General features: G+C 40.2%; 1 protein-coding gene across 8 annotated transcripts in view; it reads right to left on the reverse strand.

Annotated features, from left to right (window-relative positions):
* Positions 1-16,455, reverse strand: part of CCDC91 (coiled-coil domain containing 91) — a 164,785-nt gene that overhangs the window by 118,195 nt on the left and 30,135 nt on the right. For 4 of the 8 annotated variants that reach the window (XM_032198555.1, XM_032198531.1, XM_032198547.1 and 1 more), the window contains exons 3-5: positions 15,416-15,458; positions 14,690-14,768; positions 8,906-9,072 (exon numbers count right to left, since the gene is read on the reverse strand). In XM_032198555.1, coding sequence (XP_032054446.1) covers positions 8,906-9,072; positions 14,690-14,768; positions 15,416-15,445 — 276 coding nt within the window. In that variant the 5' untranslated portion in view covers positions 15,446-15,458. Of the gene's footprint in view, positions 1-8,905; positions 9,073-13,472; positions 14,026-14,689; positions 14,769-15,415; positions 15,459-15,765; positions 16,367-16,455 lie in introns of those variants that run through there. The other 4 variants (XM_032198570.1, XM_032198524.1, XM_032198562.1 and 1 more) reach the window with 3 other exon arrangements.

The raw sequence follows: 16,455 nt of genomic DNA on the forward strand, positions 1-16,455 counted from the left end.
GCCTGATCCACCTGCTGGTTGTTTTGATGTTCTTCAGTAGCCCGATTCTTGGGCACATGAGCATCTACGTGGCGTACTTTCACAGCCAGGTTCTCTACCCGAGCAGCAATATCTTGCCACAATGCAGCAGCCCAGATAGGTTTGCCCCTACGCTGCCAGTTGTTTTGCTTCCATTGCTGTAACCATCCCCACAGGGCATTTGCTACCATCCATGAATCGGTGTAGAGATAGAGAACTGGCCATTTTTCTCGTTCAGCAATGTCTAAAGCCAGCTGAATGGCTTTCACTTCTGCAAACTGACTCGATTCACCTTCTCCCTCAGCAGCTTCTGCAACTCGTCGCGTAGGACTCCATACAGCAGCCTTCCATCTCCGATGCTTCCCCACAATACGACAGGACCCATCAGTGAACAGGGCATATTTCTTTTCATTCTCTGGCAACTGGTTGTACAGTGGGGCTTCTTCAGCACGACCCACCTCCTCCTCTGATGATATCCCAAAGTATTTGCCTTCTGGCCAGTCCATGATCACTTCCAATATTCCTGGGCGACTGGGGTTTCCTATTCGAGCCCGCTGAGTAATCAGTGCAACCCACTTGCTCCATGTAGCATCAGTTGCATGATGCGTAGAGGGGACCCTTCCCTTGAACATCCAGCCTAGTACCGGTAATCGGGGTGCTAGGAGGAGCTGCGCTTCAGTACCGACCACCTCCGAAGCAGATCGAACTCCTTCATATGCTGCCAATATCTCCTTTTCAGTTGGAGTATAGCGGGCCTCAGATCCTCTGTATCCCCGACTCCAAAACCCCAGAGGCCGACCTCGAGTTTCCCCAGGTTCTTTCTGCCAGAGGCTCCAGGTGGGGCCGTTCTCCCCGGCTGCAGTATAGAGCACATTCTTTACATCTGGTCCTGTTCGAACTGGCCCAAGGGCTACTGCATGGACTATTTCCTGCTTGATTTGTTCAAAGGCTTGTCGTTGTTCAGGGCCCCATTCAAACTCATTCTTCTTACGAGTTACTTGGTAGAGTGGGTTTACAATCAGACTGTAATTTGGGATGTGCATTCTCCAAAACCCCACAACACCTAGGAAAGTCTGTGTTTCTTTTTTGTTAGTTGGTGGAGACATAGCTGTTATTTTGTTGATCACATCCATTGGGATTTGACGACGTCCATCTTGCCATTTTATTCCTAAAAACTGGATCTCCCGTGCAGGTCCTTTGACTTTATTTTGTTTTATGGCAAAACCGGCTTTCAGAAGGATTTGGACTATTTTCTTCCCTTTCTTGAAAACTTCCTCTGCTGTGTCACCCCACACAATAATGTCATCGATGTACTGCAGGTGTTCAGGAGCTTCCCCCTGCTCTAGTGCAGACTGGATCAGCCCATGGCAAATGGTAGGGCTGTGTTTCCACCCCTGGGGCAGCCTATTCCAAGTATATTGGACTCCCCTCCAAGTGAAGGCAAATTGTGGCCTGCACTCTGCTGCTAGAGGGATGGAGAAAAATGCATTAGCGATATCAATTGTGGCGTACCACTTGGCTGCCTTCGATTCAAGTTCATACTGAAGTTCCAGCATGTCCGGCACTGCAGCACTCAGTGGTGGCGTGACTTCGTTCAGGCCGCGATAGTCCACTGTTAGTCTCCACTCGCCATTAGACTTTCGCACTGGCCATATGGGACTATTGAAAGGTGAATGAGTCTTGCTGATCACTCCTTGGCTCTCCAATTGACGAATTAGCTTATGGATGGGAATCAGGGAGTCTCGGTTGGTGCGATATTGCCGCCGGTGCACAGTTGTGGTAGCAATTGGCACTTGCTGTTCTTCGACCCTCAGCAACCCCACAACAGAGGGGTCCTCTGAGAGACCAGGCAAGGTAGATAATTGTTTAATGCCCTCTGTCTCTAAGGCAGCAATACCAAAAGCCCACCGGAACCCTTTTGGGTCCTTGCAGTATCCTCTTCTAAGATAGTCTATGCCAAGGATACATGGAGCATCCGGACCAGTCACAATGCGGTGCTTTTCCCACTCATTCCCAGTCAGACTCACTTCAGCCTCCAATACAGTCAACTGCTGAGATCCCCCTGTCACTCCACAAATATAGATGGGCTCTGGTCCTTTATAGCTCGATGGCATTATAGTACATTGTGCACCGGTGTCTACTAAAGCCTTATACTTCTGTGCGCGTGATGTGCCAGGCCATCGAATCCACACAGTCCAATAAACTCGATTGTCCCTTTCCTCCCCCTGGCTGGAGGCAGGGCCCCCCTAATCCTGGTCAGAATCTTCCTCGTTTCTGTGTTTGAAGGACTGTCTGCTGGAAGTTGGAGCAGCAAACTTTTCGGAGAATCCCTTTTTCCTGATTGTTTTCTTTTGCAACTCACGTACCCGTGCCTCTAGGGTCGCGGTAGATTTTCCATCCCACTTTCTCATGTCCTCTCCATGGTCTCGTAAGTAAAACCACAGGGTGGCACGGGGTGAGTACCCACCATATCGTCTTCCTTGTGTGGGTGAACGCCTACCCCTGACAGCTGAGACACTGCTTTGTACAGGTGCGAAGGAGAATAATCTCTCTTCAAGTTGGTGAACCTTTTCAGAAAGTTTCTCCCAAGTGTTCTCCTTTGGTCGGTGGGCACTGGTTGGTTCAGGTGGGGAGGACAATAGATTCTCTTCAAGTTGGTGAACCTTTTCAGAAAGTTTCTCCACAGCTGAGACGCAGGCCTGTAAGGAAGAGGAGAGACTTTCTTCGTACTGCCGGAGTTGTTTAGCCGCTTCACCCACTGTGGGTTCCTCATCCTCTTTCCAGGCCATTATTGCCAATGAGCTGGCATATGATGATGGTGCACTCCGTACAAACTTCCGCCACATGGGTCGTGTACACTTGACTTCATCTGGATCTGTGGATGTTTGTTTGAGGTCTGGATCCTCATAAATCACTTCCCGTACGGCTAATTCCCTCAGGTACTGGATTCCCTTCTCCATAGTGGTCCACTTGCCTGGTAGACATAAAATATCTTCCTTGAAGGGATACCTTTCCCTCACGGCTGAGAGGAGACGCCTCCAGAGGCTGGTGGGTCGTGCTCCATCTGCAATTGCTTTGTCAATGCCGGCGTCTCGAGCAAGGGATCCCAGCCGCTTGGCTTCCCTGCCGTCTAATTCCACACAATTGGCTCCAGAGTCCCAGCACCGGAGCAGCCAGGTGACAAGCTGCTCACCTATACAGCGACCAAAATCTTTTCGCACATCTCGTAGCTCGCGCTCGTTTAGGCTTCGGGTAGTTACTGTTGCTCTTTCGGCATCCTCATCTTCCTCCTCCTGAATCCTTGACGGCCCAGCGTCGTCATCATCTTCGTCATCTCTATACTTAGTTTTGGCAGAAGCCTTACCTGGATTGGCAGAAGACTCTCTGCGTTCTAAACGACTTGAATTTCTATACCATATTTTCACCTTCTCTACAGGGGCAGCTTGCACTGCTACTGCTCGTTTCTCTGACTTTGTTACAGGGTCTGCCACAGGGGTTGGAATGCCCTCTGCAGGGTCAACTTGCACTGCTACAGCTCGTTTCTCTGACACGGCCACAGGAGCTGGAGCGGCTACAGGAGCTGGAGCAGTTGCAGGAACCGGAGCTGTAGCGGCTACAGAAGCTGGAGTTGGAGCTGGAGCAGTTGCAGGAGCTGGGACTGGAGCAGCAGTAGGAGCTGGAGCTGGAGCAGTTGCAGGAGCTGGGACTGGAGCAGCAGTAGGAGCTGGAGCTGGAGCGGCTTCAGGAGCTGGAGCTGGAGCGGCTTCAGGAGCTGGGACTGGAGCAGTTGCAGGAACTGGGACTAGAGTAGCGGCCGGAGCTGGAACTGGAGCGACTGCAGGAACTGGGACTGGAGCAGCTGCAGGAGCTGGAGCTGGAGCAGCTTCAGGAGCTGGGACTGGAGCAGTTGCAGGAGCTGGAGCTGGAGCGGCTGCAGGAGCTGGGACTGGAGCGGCTGCAGGAGCTGGGACTGGAGCGGCTGCAGGAGCTGGGACTGGAGCGGCTGCAGGAGCTGGGACTGGAGCGGCTGCAGGAGCTGGAGCTGGAGCAGCTTCAGGAGCTGGGACTGGAGCAGTTGCAGGAGCTGGAGCTGGAGCGGCTGCAGGAGCTGGGACTGGAGCGGCTGCAGGAGCTGGGACTGGAGCGGCTGCAGGAGCTGGGACTGGAGCGGCTGCAGAATCCACCGTAGGGGTCACAGTGGCCGTTGGATCTGTCACAGGGTTTGGAGTGGCCGCAGGGTCTGTCACTAAGTTGACAGCAGTATCAATGGCAGCTCGATAGGCATGAGCCAGGCCCCAGCACGTTACAATGATTTGTGTTACTTTGGAACTGCCAGAATCATTACACCTTTTTTTCAAGCATTCTGCCAGTTTTTGAGGATTTTGCCATTGTTCAGGGGTGAATTTCCAACACACTGGGGGTGCCAACTGCTCTAGATGCCTGCCCATATCCACCCATACTCCCTGCCACCCACAACTATACTGCCTCCGGGCAGATCTCCGGATGAGCTTCCTAAGTAGTTGTTTAACTTTAAGCAGAATCTGAAGTGCATTCATGAGGCAGAACAACAAGACTATGGTATTCTGAGTATTCCAGAAATATTCAATATCTTGGAGAGCTATTGTGACAAGCTCAGGGGATAAGAGGGTGGTGAAGGAGGAAGGCAGAGTGACCCAGGAGGATACAGGGGTGGTGAAGGAGAAAGGGAGAGTAAGCAAGTAAGGAAAAATATCCTCCCCTTTCCCCTCCACAGATTGACTCTCTAATGGAGAAAAACAATAGGTATAATTGCTAATAGTTCCCAAGATGCTGTTTCCAAAGTACAGAGTCCACGATGTTACTGAGTATAAATACCAAGTTAGAGTCATGACCAGATATTTTATCGTCTCATAAGCCATTGCTATAACACTTAGTACCATAATGGTCTGAAACCAGGGCCCGGAGAGGAGAAACAACACTACAGAGAGCAAATACGGAAAATAATGTACTATAATACTCAATTTGGAAAACAGGCGCAGCAGAGTTGTGATTAAAGCAATCAGCATCATGACAAGTGACTATTAAGCAGGTCTAATCCTTACACCAATTTTAGTTTAACACACTCTGATCAGATCTGCCGTTATCTCAACCTTTCGGGCCCCACGTTGGGCGCCAAAAAGACTGTCGTGGTTTAACCCGACCGGCAGCTAAACACCACGCAGCCGTTCGCTCACCCTCCCCCCTCCCTCTCTGGGACGGGGGAGAGAAATGGAAAGTGAAGCCCGTGAGTTGAGATAAAGACAGTTTAATAAGACAGGAAAAAAAAATAACAAAATAATAATAACAATAATAATAATGATGATACAATGGTGATAATACGAAAGTAATAATAGTATGTACAAACAAGTGATGCACAATGCAATTGCTCACCACCCGCTGACCGATGCCCAGCCTAACCCCGAGCAGTCCGGCCCCCTCCCCCCGGCTAGCCACCCCTATATATTGTTTAGCATGACGTCAGATGGTATGGAATACCCCTTTGGCTAGTTTGGGTCACCTGTCCTGGGTCTGTCCCCTCCCAGCTCTTACTGCACCCCCCAGCCTGCCCGTTGGCAGGACAGAGCAAAGGCTGAGATGTCCTTGGCTTAGTATAAGCACTGCTCTGCAACAATTAAAGCATCGGGGTGTTATCAGCACTCTTCTCATTCTAAGCCAAAACACAGCATTCCACCAGCTACTAGGAAGAAAATTAATTCTGTGCTAACTGAAACCAGGACATATAGGTACCTTAAAGGAGGCTGTAGTGAGGTGGGGATGGGTCTATTCTCCAATGTTCCCAGTGATAGGACGAGGGGGAATGGGCTAAACTTGCACCAGGGGAGGTTTAGGTTGGATATTAGGAGGAACATTTTTACTGAAAGGGTTGTTAGGCATTGGAATAGGCTGTCCAGGGAAGTGGTTGAGTCACCATCCCTGCAGTCTTTAAAAGTTCGGATGTAGAGCTTAGGGATATGGTTTAGTGAAGGACTAGTTAGCGTTAGGTCAGAGGTTGGACTCAGTGATCTTGGAGGTCTCTTCCAACCTAGATGATACTGTGAATAAAGATCTTGACTATACGTAGATGCACGAGATCCAGTAGATAAAGCAGACACAGAAAACTGCAGTTTGTGCTCTCAGTTTCCCTTCCATTAGAAACAGAGAGAAGTTTAGTGTGCTAATCCTACTTCTGAGTAATACATCAATCTTAAGTCTGGCGCTTGCAAAAATGGTGACATTGGACCTTGCAAAGGTGAACTTTAATATAAGATTTCAAGAGATGCTGAAGACACAGCTATAGAAAAATACAGTTCTCTTAACATCTCCCAATAGGCAAAAAAAATACTTTATTATAGTTTTATGCCCACCACTCTCCTTAAATCTTATTCACAAGGGCAGTGTCTGACCTCCATTTCAAAATAATGTTAAGAAACTTATCAACTTTTCTTCTCTCTTTCAAAATGCTTCATGATGTTGTATTCTTTAGTTTGTATTATTTCCTACATTAAAAAGACAGCAAATTGTTTTTATGAAGCATGGGTCTGTCCAGAACAAAATATGGGAACAACTAAAAAACATCCTGAAAACAGAATTTCAGAATGATTATTCAGAAGTAGGAAAGCATATTATGTATTTTCAGTAAGACTACCCTATCAGATATTTCTTAGCTTAAAAAAATGCACCTAAGCCTTAATATTCTGGAATATCTAAAGTGCTCTTTCTAGAGAATAGAGAATTGAGGTAAAAGCTAAAGATTCTGGCCTAGCTCAAACAGAAAGGATACAGACTGTTCATATTTCAGTTAGCTGATATCAAAAAGTAGGATCTGTTGTGGCTGAAAAAAAGCATATTTTCATCATCCTGCTCGCAACAGTAACTGGCTGATCAAAACATTATTAGGGAGGTAGATGAAGAGCTTAAGGCAGAAAATTACCCTATCTGGCACCAGGAAAAAAAAAAAAAAAAGCTGTATCAATTCTCAGCAGAATTTCAGCTACAAGAGGAGATCAAGATGACAACTAAGACTTTTTTTTTTTTTTTTTTTTTTTTTTTTGTTAGTTTTGTGATCTGCCACAATCTTTAAACTCATGCAGGAAAAAAACAGAACTGAAAAAAATAACAAGATATATAATATGTCTCAAAACCATGGTGGCAGATTCTCCTGGAAATTATGCTAAGGCACATGGAAAACAAAGAAGTGATTAGTGACAGCCAACATAGCTTCGCTAAGAGCAAATTATGCCTGACAAATCTGGTGGCCTTCTACAATGGGTAGAAGCACAGGTCAAAAAGGGAAGAGCAACTGACATCGTCTACCTGGACCTGTGCAAAGCATCTGATACAGTCCTGCACAACATTCTTGCTTCTAAATCAGAGGGACATGGATTTGACAGACGGACAACTCAGTGAATAAGAAATTGGCTGGTTGGTCACATTCAAAGAGTTACGTCAATAGCTCAACATCCAGGTGGAGACCAGTGATGAGAAGTGATCCTCAGTGGTCTGTATTGTAACTGTGATTATTTAATGTCTTTATCAGTGACATGGACAGTGGCATTAAGTGCACCCTCAGAAATTTTGCACATGACACCAGGCTGAGCAGTGCAGTTAACACACTGTAGGGAAGGGATGCCATCCATGGCAACCTTGGCATGCTTGAGAGGTGCAAACCTCATGAAGTTAAAGAAGGCCAAGTGCAAGGTCCTGCACCTGGGTCAGGGCAGTCCCAAAATACAGACTGGATGGAGAATAAATTGAGAGCAGCCCTGAAGAGAGGGGTAACAGTGAACAAAAAACAGAACCTCAGCCATCAATGTGCGCTTGCAGCCCAGAAAACCAACCACATCCTATGCTGCATGAAAAGAAGAACCGTGCCCAGCAGGTCAAGGGAGGTGATTGTCCTTCTCTACTCTGTTCTTGTTAGACCCCTCTTGGAGTACTGCATTCAGCTCTGGGTCCCCCAAGATAAGAACAACATGGACATATTAAAGCAAGTCCAGAGGAGGGCCACAAAGATTATTAGAGGTTTGGAGCACCTCTGCTAATGAAGACAGTCTAAGAGAGCAGGAGTTGCTCAACTTGGAGAAGAGAAGGCTCCCAAGAGGCCTTATAGCAGCCTTCCAGTACCTAAAGAGGGCCTAGAAGAAAGATGAGGAGATGCTCTTTATCAGTGAGTGTAGCAATAGAACAAAGGGTAATTGTTTTATACTAAAAGAGGGTAGATTTAGATTAGATATTCAGAAGAAATTCTTTGTTATGAACGTAGTGAGGCACTGGAACAGGTTGTCCAGAGAAGCTGTCAATGCCCCACTCCTGAAAGGGTTCAAGGCCCGGATGGGTGGGGCTTTGGACAACCTGATCTAATAGAAAACGTCCCAGTATTCTGATTCTCTGAATATAAAATAATAAAAATAATTCCAATTAAGGAAAAAAAAAAAAAGTGTTAATTCTCTAACACTAAAACCACTTAAAAAACATAAAAAACATAAAATTATGACATATCTTTATAGCTGTAATCTTTACAGGTTTAGCAGCAATACAATAACCTTTCTTCTACTGTTTCCTACATTCATCCCTGGCAACATCAGCATGTCTTTAACATTGTAATAGCTCTTAAACACACTTCTCTCTTGCAGTCCACACCAAACTAGTACAGTGTCTCCCAGTCAGAGGATTTAAACACCATTTGCTTACACTCCACACTCCTAAAGAATCAAAAATTATTTTACTTCAGAGTTTAACTCACAGAAATCATCTAAAGGACAGCTTTTGTTCTTAAAACATAATTAATCTAAATTTGCACAGAAAAGATACAATGCCAAGATATTTAATACATAAAGTTTCCGTATTGAAACAAAAATTGCTGCTTTACCTGTTCTTTAAGTACAGCTGGGTTTATAACATTGGCTGTTTGAATAGCCATTGCCACGTTATCATTTGATAAAGTGAATGAGTCAGGAGGAACCAGGCAGGATGAAGGCATAGAGTGCTCCAGAAGAACATCAGGAGAAATATTCTGAGATATATGGACTTCAGATACTAATGCAAGAAATAAAAACAAAACAAAAAACAAACATGAAGATGCATTCAAAAATTAACTCTGTTTCTGAAATTTAATCCTAGCAAAACACATCACAGTAACAACAAGTAAAATAAAGTTTAAATATAATTAATACTGGAATGTAAGTTCTTTCATAGAAATTTCCAGTTATGCCATTAAAGAAACTGTACAGAGGGCCATTATCAACCCATCACTACAGAAACTGGAGCATTTTTATGACAGACTCAGATACAAACTAAGAAAAAGGGGAAGAGAAAGCTTTGCACAAATTTTGAATGTAATAACAAAATCCCACAATCTTTTATATAGCCAGCTACAGGTATGCCTTTATAGAAGAGGAAAAAATGTTTACATTAAGAATCTAAAAAAGGCTAAAATGTTACTTAACAAAACTTCTAATAGAGCTAGTGACTCATCAGGCTATACAGAGATGAAATGACAACACTGTGTTTGTCCAGTTCTTCACACTAAATATTTATTTCAGCCTGAGAAGCCATGTCTGTTAAATATTTTATAAAGCATAATACATTTTAAGTCTGACATTTTCTTTGAAATCATGTAATGACAACATGTTTATAATGCAAACCTGAAATTTCTGACAAGAGACCTTTCTGCTATAGATAATTACTTCTGTGCAAACAAAACATATATGCAGTTGCTTTAGAAGAAGCCACTCATGTTATCATTAATACATGAGGTGAACTGCAGATCCCACTATTGCTGAAAAAGGCCCCTCAATATCACTGTTTAATGAAGTACACACACACAAAACAAACAAGCATATACATTCAACTAATGGCATTCAAAATGACAATCTATGCCTTGAAACCAGATATGCCGTATCCCATCTCCTTTACCTCCCCAGCTGTGGGATTCAGGTCAAGATAGAGGAACACGCCTTTATCTACCAAAAAGAAGAAAGAAAACAGACCACCAGACAGAAAAATATCAGGATCCTAATTGCAGCTCTCTTAATTCATTCTACTTGCACATACACTTGATGGAATTGTATTAGTATTTTAGCTCAGCTCAAAATGTGCTTTTGGAGATGACCTTTCCATCTTTCCTGCTCACCATACCACTGCTATCATAATGGAACAGTTTGAGAACCCCCAAAACAAAGACTTCCCTCTGATAAAATTGCTAGACTGCATTCCAGTAGCTAATGGACCTTCAAGTCCACAGGACCAGGCTGCAATTAGTCTGCAGTAAAAGTCCTGAAGCTCATTAGTATGGATATGAACTCAAAGCCACTTTACAGATCCTGTCATCATCAATTGCTATACCACCTGCTATGATAGACAGCCACTCTGATATTAACAAAAAATTTATCCTGTATTGTGCCCTGATTCTATACACATCCTTTAGCTTCAAGTAAGCTATGCAGTAGTTCTATAGTCCTGATGAATTTCCAAAGAAAATATATACTGTTCATTGATAAAGCTACAGTATTATAAAGGAAAGGAGCACATATTCAATTGTCCAAACATATGTCGAAAGTCATATACTCAAGAAGGCTTATATAAGATGTAAACGGCTGCCAGAGCTGAACTGATAATTTATTAACCTTTGACTTCACATTAACAATATTCTACAATACGTTTGTATATAAGAACTGACAAAGTCATGCACTTTATTATTAGAAGCAGAGATCAGTAAAAGCCTGTAATTCTTGCCTGCACAAGAAAAATTTATTTTCATCCCAGTAATGAAGTTTAAGTCTGCTTCTCTACATATACCAGTTTACAGCAGTAAATCAAAATACAAAGAAAAAAATCTTAAAATCTTTCAAGATGCTATCTTACAGTTTGTTGCAAGAAGCTCTCCAAATCTTATTCTTCCAAAGAGAATCTATTCTAGAAAATAAGTAGATATAGTATTCCAATATCTGAACTCAAAGGACATTGGGAAATATTAATTTCCTAAATTCTTACGTAAACCTTATAACAGCCACCAAATTTTGTAGCTATTTAGTTGAACATTAGAAGAAAGTCTTTCAGTATTCAAATGACTACACAACATACAAAAAATGAGAAATCATTCCCAACATATTTTAAAAAATATGAAAAAGTATGCATAGGTCTTGTCAAAAACCTAATTCTAAAACAAATGGCAAAGGAATGCTGATAGCGATATAGCTTGTATGAGATAATATTGTCAGAGATCCTGTTAAAGTATAATTTTAAAAAAGTACTCTCATATCAAACCTAACATTATACTTTTCTTACACTGAAGGTCTCCTGGATTGCTTGTGCCCTGCTGTGTTGTCCTTCCGGCAGATCCTGGGGTGCTTAACATTCCCCATGAGAACCAGGGCCTGCAAATGTGAGGCTTCTTCCAGATAGCTGAAGAAGGCCTCATCTACAGCAGGCAGATGCAGCCATATCAGCTATGTAGGCCTGTCCACTAATCCTGACCCTGACAGTACTTGACTGATCACCTTCCTCAAAACAGAGCTCTGTGCCTTCCAGCTGCTCTCTTACATCAAGGGCAACTCCTTGTCCTGGCCTTTGCTTCTTAAAAGGCATATGTGTACCCACTGCAGCATTTCAGTAATGTGACATATCCTCATCATGTTTCTATGATTCCAATGCACAGACTTCTAATTCCCCGTTTGTTTCCCATGCAGCGTGTTTTGATGTACAGGTCACTTCAGAGAGGTGACCAGTTGTGTTTGTTCCCTAGAAACATGAGATCTTCTCCCATAATGCTGTTCCACAGGCATGTTATTATTTGTGTTTACACTTGCGGTGATACTCTTTCAGCCTTGTTTTGTTGATTACAGTTTCTATTCCCGCCAAGCCAGAAACTTTGCTTACGAACTCCACCATTTTCTCACTTAGTTAGTCTCTCCCTTCCTATTTCCTAGTTTAAAAGGTGTTTTTTTGTTGTTGTTGTTTTTTCTTTTGTGTGTGTGTGTTTGTTGTTTTTTTTTAAGCAAACAAAAAAGAGTTGGAAGTATGTTGAGATGCACTTTGCATTACTTGGGTGATTCTGTCTCTTCCAAGATGTCATCAATCCTCAGAAATGGTCCCATAGTCATAGAAACCAAAACTATGATGGCCAGCACTGGCTGCATAACCATTTCTTAACCAACAGTCATTGACAGTAAACAGAATGCAAGTGACAGAGTCCTTTCTATGATTCCCTCTGTTATGAAGTTAACCTTAAGCAATTCTTAATTGCTGTTGTTACAAAAGAAACATCGTCATCACTGATGTACAACTGAAACAAATGGCAACAGAATGAACTGTTTCTGTGTATGAATATTTATTCAAATTACAAATATTGAATAAAGATAAATTACCCAATCTGAAGCAATAATTTTCTGACCAACTTGGAATGGCTTATTTTTAAATCAATACCACTTCCAGATAAATGATTTAAAACTGTCTTGGCACCCACTGTGTGCTGGGAAAACCCTATTCCATTGTTTCACTATGAAGTTTTAGCACGAATGATTTGGTAAAGAGAAATACATAAACCAAAATTTAAAATGGTAATAAAAAGCCACACAATTTTAAGGTGTTTCTGGTAGCACAATAATGTTTATTCTAGGATGAATATCTCTAACACAAAATAGTCAAGTGCGCTTATGATAAGGTTTAAGTCTTCCATTTACTCAACGGTTTTCACAAAAAGCTACAACCACCCGCAGTTGATCCTGTAAAGTTACACAGATTGGAAAACTGCAGAATAGTCTACAGAAGATGCCCAGAGAGGTTTTTTTTAGGAACTAGCTAAGAACTATAGGCACTTAAGTTCCATTTACATTTAGTAACTGGAATTAAGTGAGTGAGCGTTCCATTGTAAATGTCTTACAACTTCATTCTTCTCATATGACTAAACATGATTTGAAATATAAAAAAAGAGACTGGCTTATCTCTGGTATCTATGGCTAGGTAAACTAAGAAACAAGTCAGGAACTGCTTCATCTAATCATCCCATGTAGCTACGAGAAGTAAATTATATACTCTGGTAAACTGAAGGAAGCACACCAACTGTGGAAGAGAGGCAAAAGTATGAGAGTGTTTCAACATTAAAATATTTACTATTTCACTGCTGTTCCAGGGACTCAGCCATATACATTTACAATGCTACATAAGTGAATTATAATAGAATAACAATCATAATAGAATAACAATTATAATTATAATTATAATTATAATTATTATAGTACAGTATATATAGTTTATATATTACATAATTATATTATCTATGAATTTATGATATATTGTTCTAATATTACATCATACATAAGATACAACATATTTATATATTGCATAGCATTGATGTATATGATTATATAACATACAATTATGATATTTATGATGGAGTATTTTTTTATTTTATTTTTTTCCTGAAGGTCTTTATTTACCTTTTCCTGCTACACCAGTACTCTCACTGTTTTCCCAAGGAGTGCTTATATGTCCAGCCTCTATGATGAGTAAGCTCAGAAGTATGTTAGCATGATTCAAGCAATCTTTTACTCCCATTTACCTACAGCAACCCATCATACCACTAATGAGTATATACCAAGTGCAAAGCAGTATTAAATTCTATCATTATGAATCTAGTTTATAACTGATAATAGTTTAAATATACATATCTGACTTACTCTATAGGAGTTTTTATTTATTTAAAATTTTGTGTAAATTGTTAGTGGAAACTAATATTAATGCAAGTTAACTTCCTACCTTTTCTTCCACCCTGAAGACATCTCACTAGTGAAAATTTTGAGATTTAAAATGAATACATTTCACAAAATCATAGAAGTCTCAAGTTGGAACAGAAAAAAATATTTTAACTTTGATCTACTAGATTAGACAAAGTATTATATTGTTTCTTTGCAAAGGAAAGATTCCCTATGTTTTCCAAGTAGAGGAATAGCGTTTTCCTAAATTTGGAATGCCTTTAGACTTCTGTGTGATCTACAAAAAAAAAAAAAAAAAAAAAAAAAAAAAAAGAAGTTTCATACATATTTATATTCCCTTCCCTCAGAACTTCACACAGTAAAACTTCAAGTTTTAAAGAAGGTTTGGTTCACATATTAGTGTTAACAAACAAGGAATAAAAATTTCAACCATATCAGACACTTCAGAATACAGTCTGCATTGCAGATTAAGACTAAACAACTTTTAATTAGAACATCATCTAATAATTCACCTCCATATTGGTACAAACAAGGTTTTTCTTTCAGAGAAACCAAGCTAGGTTTTACAAAGGGAAAGTAGGTTAGTTTATAATATTTTATGTCTCTTTACATTAAAAAACCTTCCAATAGACTTTTCATGCTCAAAATTCAGAACATCCTTTGAGCAGTTCTGTTTCTTCTTCCCTAATTGTCTTAAGCCTTTGAACTGGAGAAACTGTACTTATCTTTTTTACATGTATTTCTTAAAGTGAAATTTTGAGAAGTACAGCTTCCCAAAATAATTACTCTGGAACATTCTTATGCCTGGCTTTCACTGCTGTCCACAATTTTATCATGTTTATATCCCCTTCTGGGTACTAATGCTTACAATGAATACAGGACAGTAATACCTTACTAAGAATTTTGTTAGTGTTGTTAGGTTTTTTCTTTTAAATCAATACCTGTAGGAAATGCTGCCCAAGAAATAGCAGGAGACGTAGTCTGCTTTTCACCATTTCCACACTCATAGCTCTCTGCTGCCTACAAACAGGGAAGAAGTGTTATTATTTTCTTACAAAATGCTATATACTCTTATTAAAAAAAATTAAACATATTTATCTACCAAAGTTTCCAGGCATATTTTCCTAGTGTAAAGCAGAACAAGAACTTAAGTTTCTAAACTATTTATTTAACTACTCTGAGCATGCATCTTACTACTTGTCAGAACACTACAGAGAATTGAGTCAAATATAAACCATCTATAAAGCACATATAATAAAGGCCTCAGTTAGAAAGGGAGAAAAACTGTAAACTAGAAAATTGAATATCAGAGAAATTAAACAAATGTAGAAGCACAATAGACCATATATTTGATGTGCATAGAAAAACATGTTTATTACTGAACAAATATAAGTTACATTTAAGAACTGAAATCTAGTTTAAACAGATTTATATAGAGAATATAACATCTACGATTTACGTTTTTTAATGTATTTATCATCCCCTATTTCTGTTCTACACAAGAATAAAATATTACTGAAAGTATGCTACTATTTAATTCAATTTGACATTTTCATGAAGTTATAATTAACAGAAGCACAGGTGTAACACATTTCTTTAAAAGAATACTGCCAAAATTGTTTGTGTAAGTAGTTTAATATCAAAATTAAGTCATCAAAATAACATACCTCAAATCCTCCAAAATCATCATCATCCATCTTTCAAATGGTACTAGAATATAGTTTAAAAAAAAAAAAATAGATTTAAAAGCAAAAACAAAACCACTAAACAGATATATGCTGTCTACTTATAAAATAACAATAAAGATATTGTAAAAACAAAAGTTACAGTGTTAAAGTCAGGTAGAATAAGCTATAGCAGTCAAATCCTAAAAACCATCAGCATGAAGTAATACAGCATTCTGTACTGCAGGAAATTGGGTATATTGCATTGATCAGTTTCATAAGAGAAACATGTTGATTTTATACTATGTTGATTTTTTAACTAGAAATCTAAAGAAATGACTCACATATCATACCTCAATTAAATGACAGATGAGTAAAGACTTTCTTAGATACAACTGCTTCCTAGCTCATCTATGTACTCTTCCTAACATCACCACCTTCTCATTTAGAAAGAAGATTCCATCTTTCATTAATTCTGTCATGGAGATAAGTAGTTATAACAAGTTGCCTGAAATCTTTCAAATTCACAAGTTCAACAAAAGAAAACCTAAAGCAGAATATTTTCTCTCAGAATACGAAGGGCTAGAACTTCAAGCATGGAAGGGCTTTCAAGGGCTAGAACTTAAGAAGCATGTTTTTATTGATCAAGCTAAGTAACAAAACTTTCAATTTTTGAGATGGAATTTGAGAATCTTCAAGGGAAAAGATAAGCACTGTCTATCAATATTGTTGAAGATCTTTTCAAGATAAGAATGTAGCAAATTTTTCTATCATTTTAAGACAGAAAAATAGAAAGAGTTATTTTAAAAGTTGTCTATTGCTCACAAGCTTTGTGGTCAAGAACCCAGAACCTCAATAAATGGTACTGAAACCAAATACAAGCAGGATTTCTGACCATCAGATTCCTAATGATGAATTTTCTTCAGTAGTAATGAATGTGATCCAATTTAATGGAATCAAAATCTACATTGTACTTTGTAGTTCTGTGCTCATGTTAACAAATAAAAGTGTTTTTTTGTTGTTGTTGTTTTCTTTTTGTTTTT

The sequence above is a fragment of the Aythya fuligula genome, chromosome 1 (genome assembly GCF_009819795.1).
Source record: "Aythya fuligula isolate bAytFul2 chromosome 1, bAytFul2.pri, whole genome shotgun sequence".
NCBI lineage: Eukaryota > Metazoa > Chordata > Aves > Anseriformes > Anatidae > Aythya > Aythya fuligula.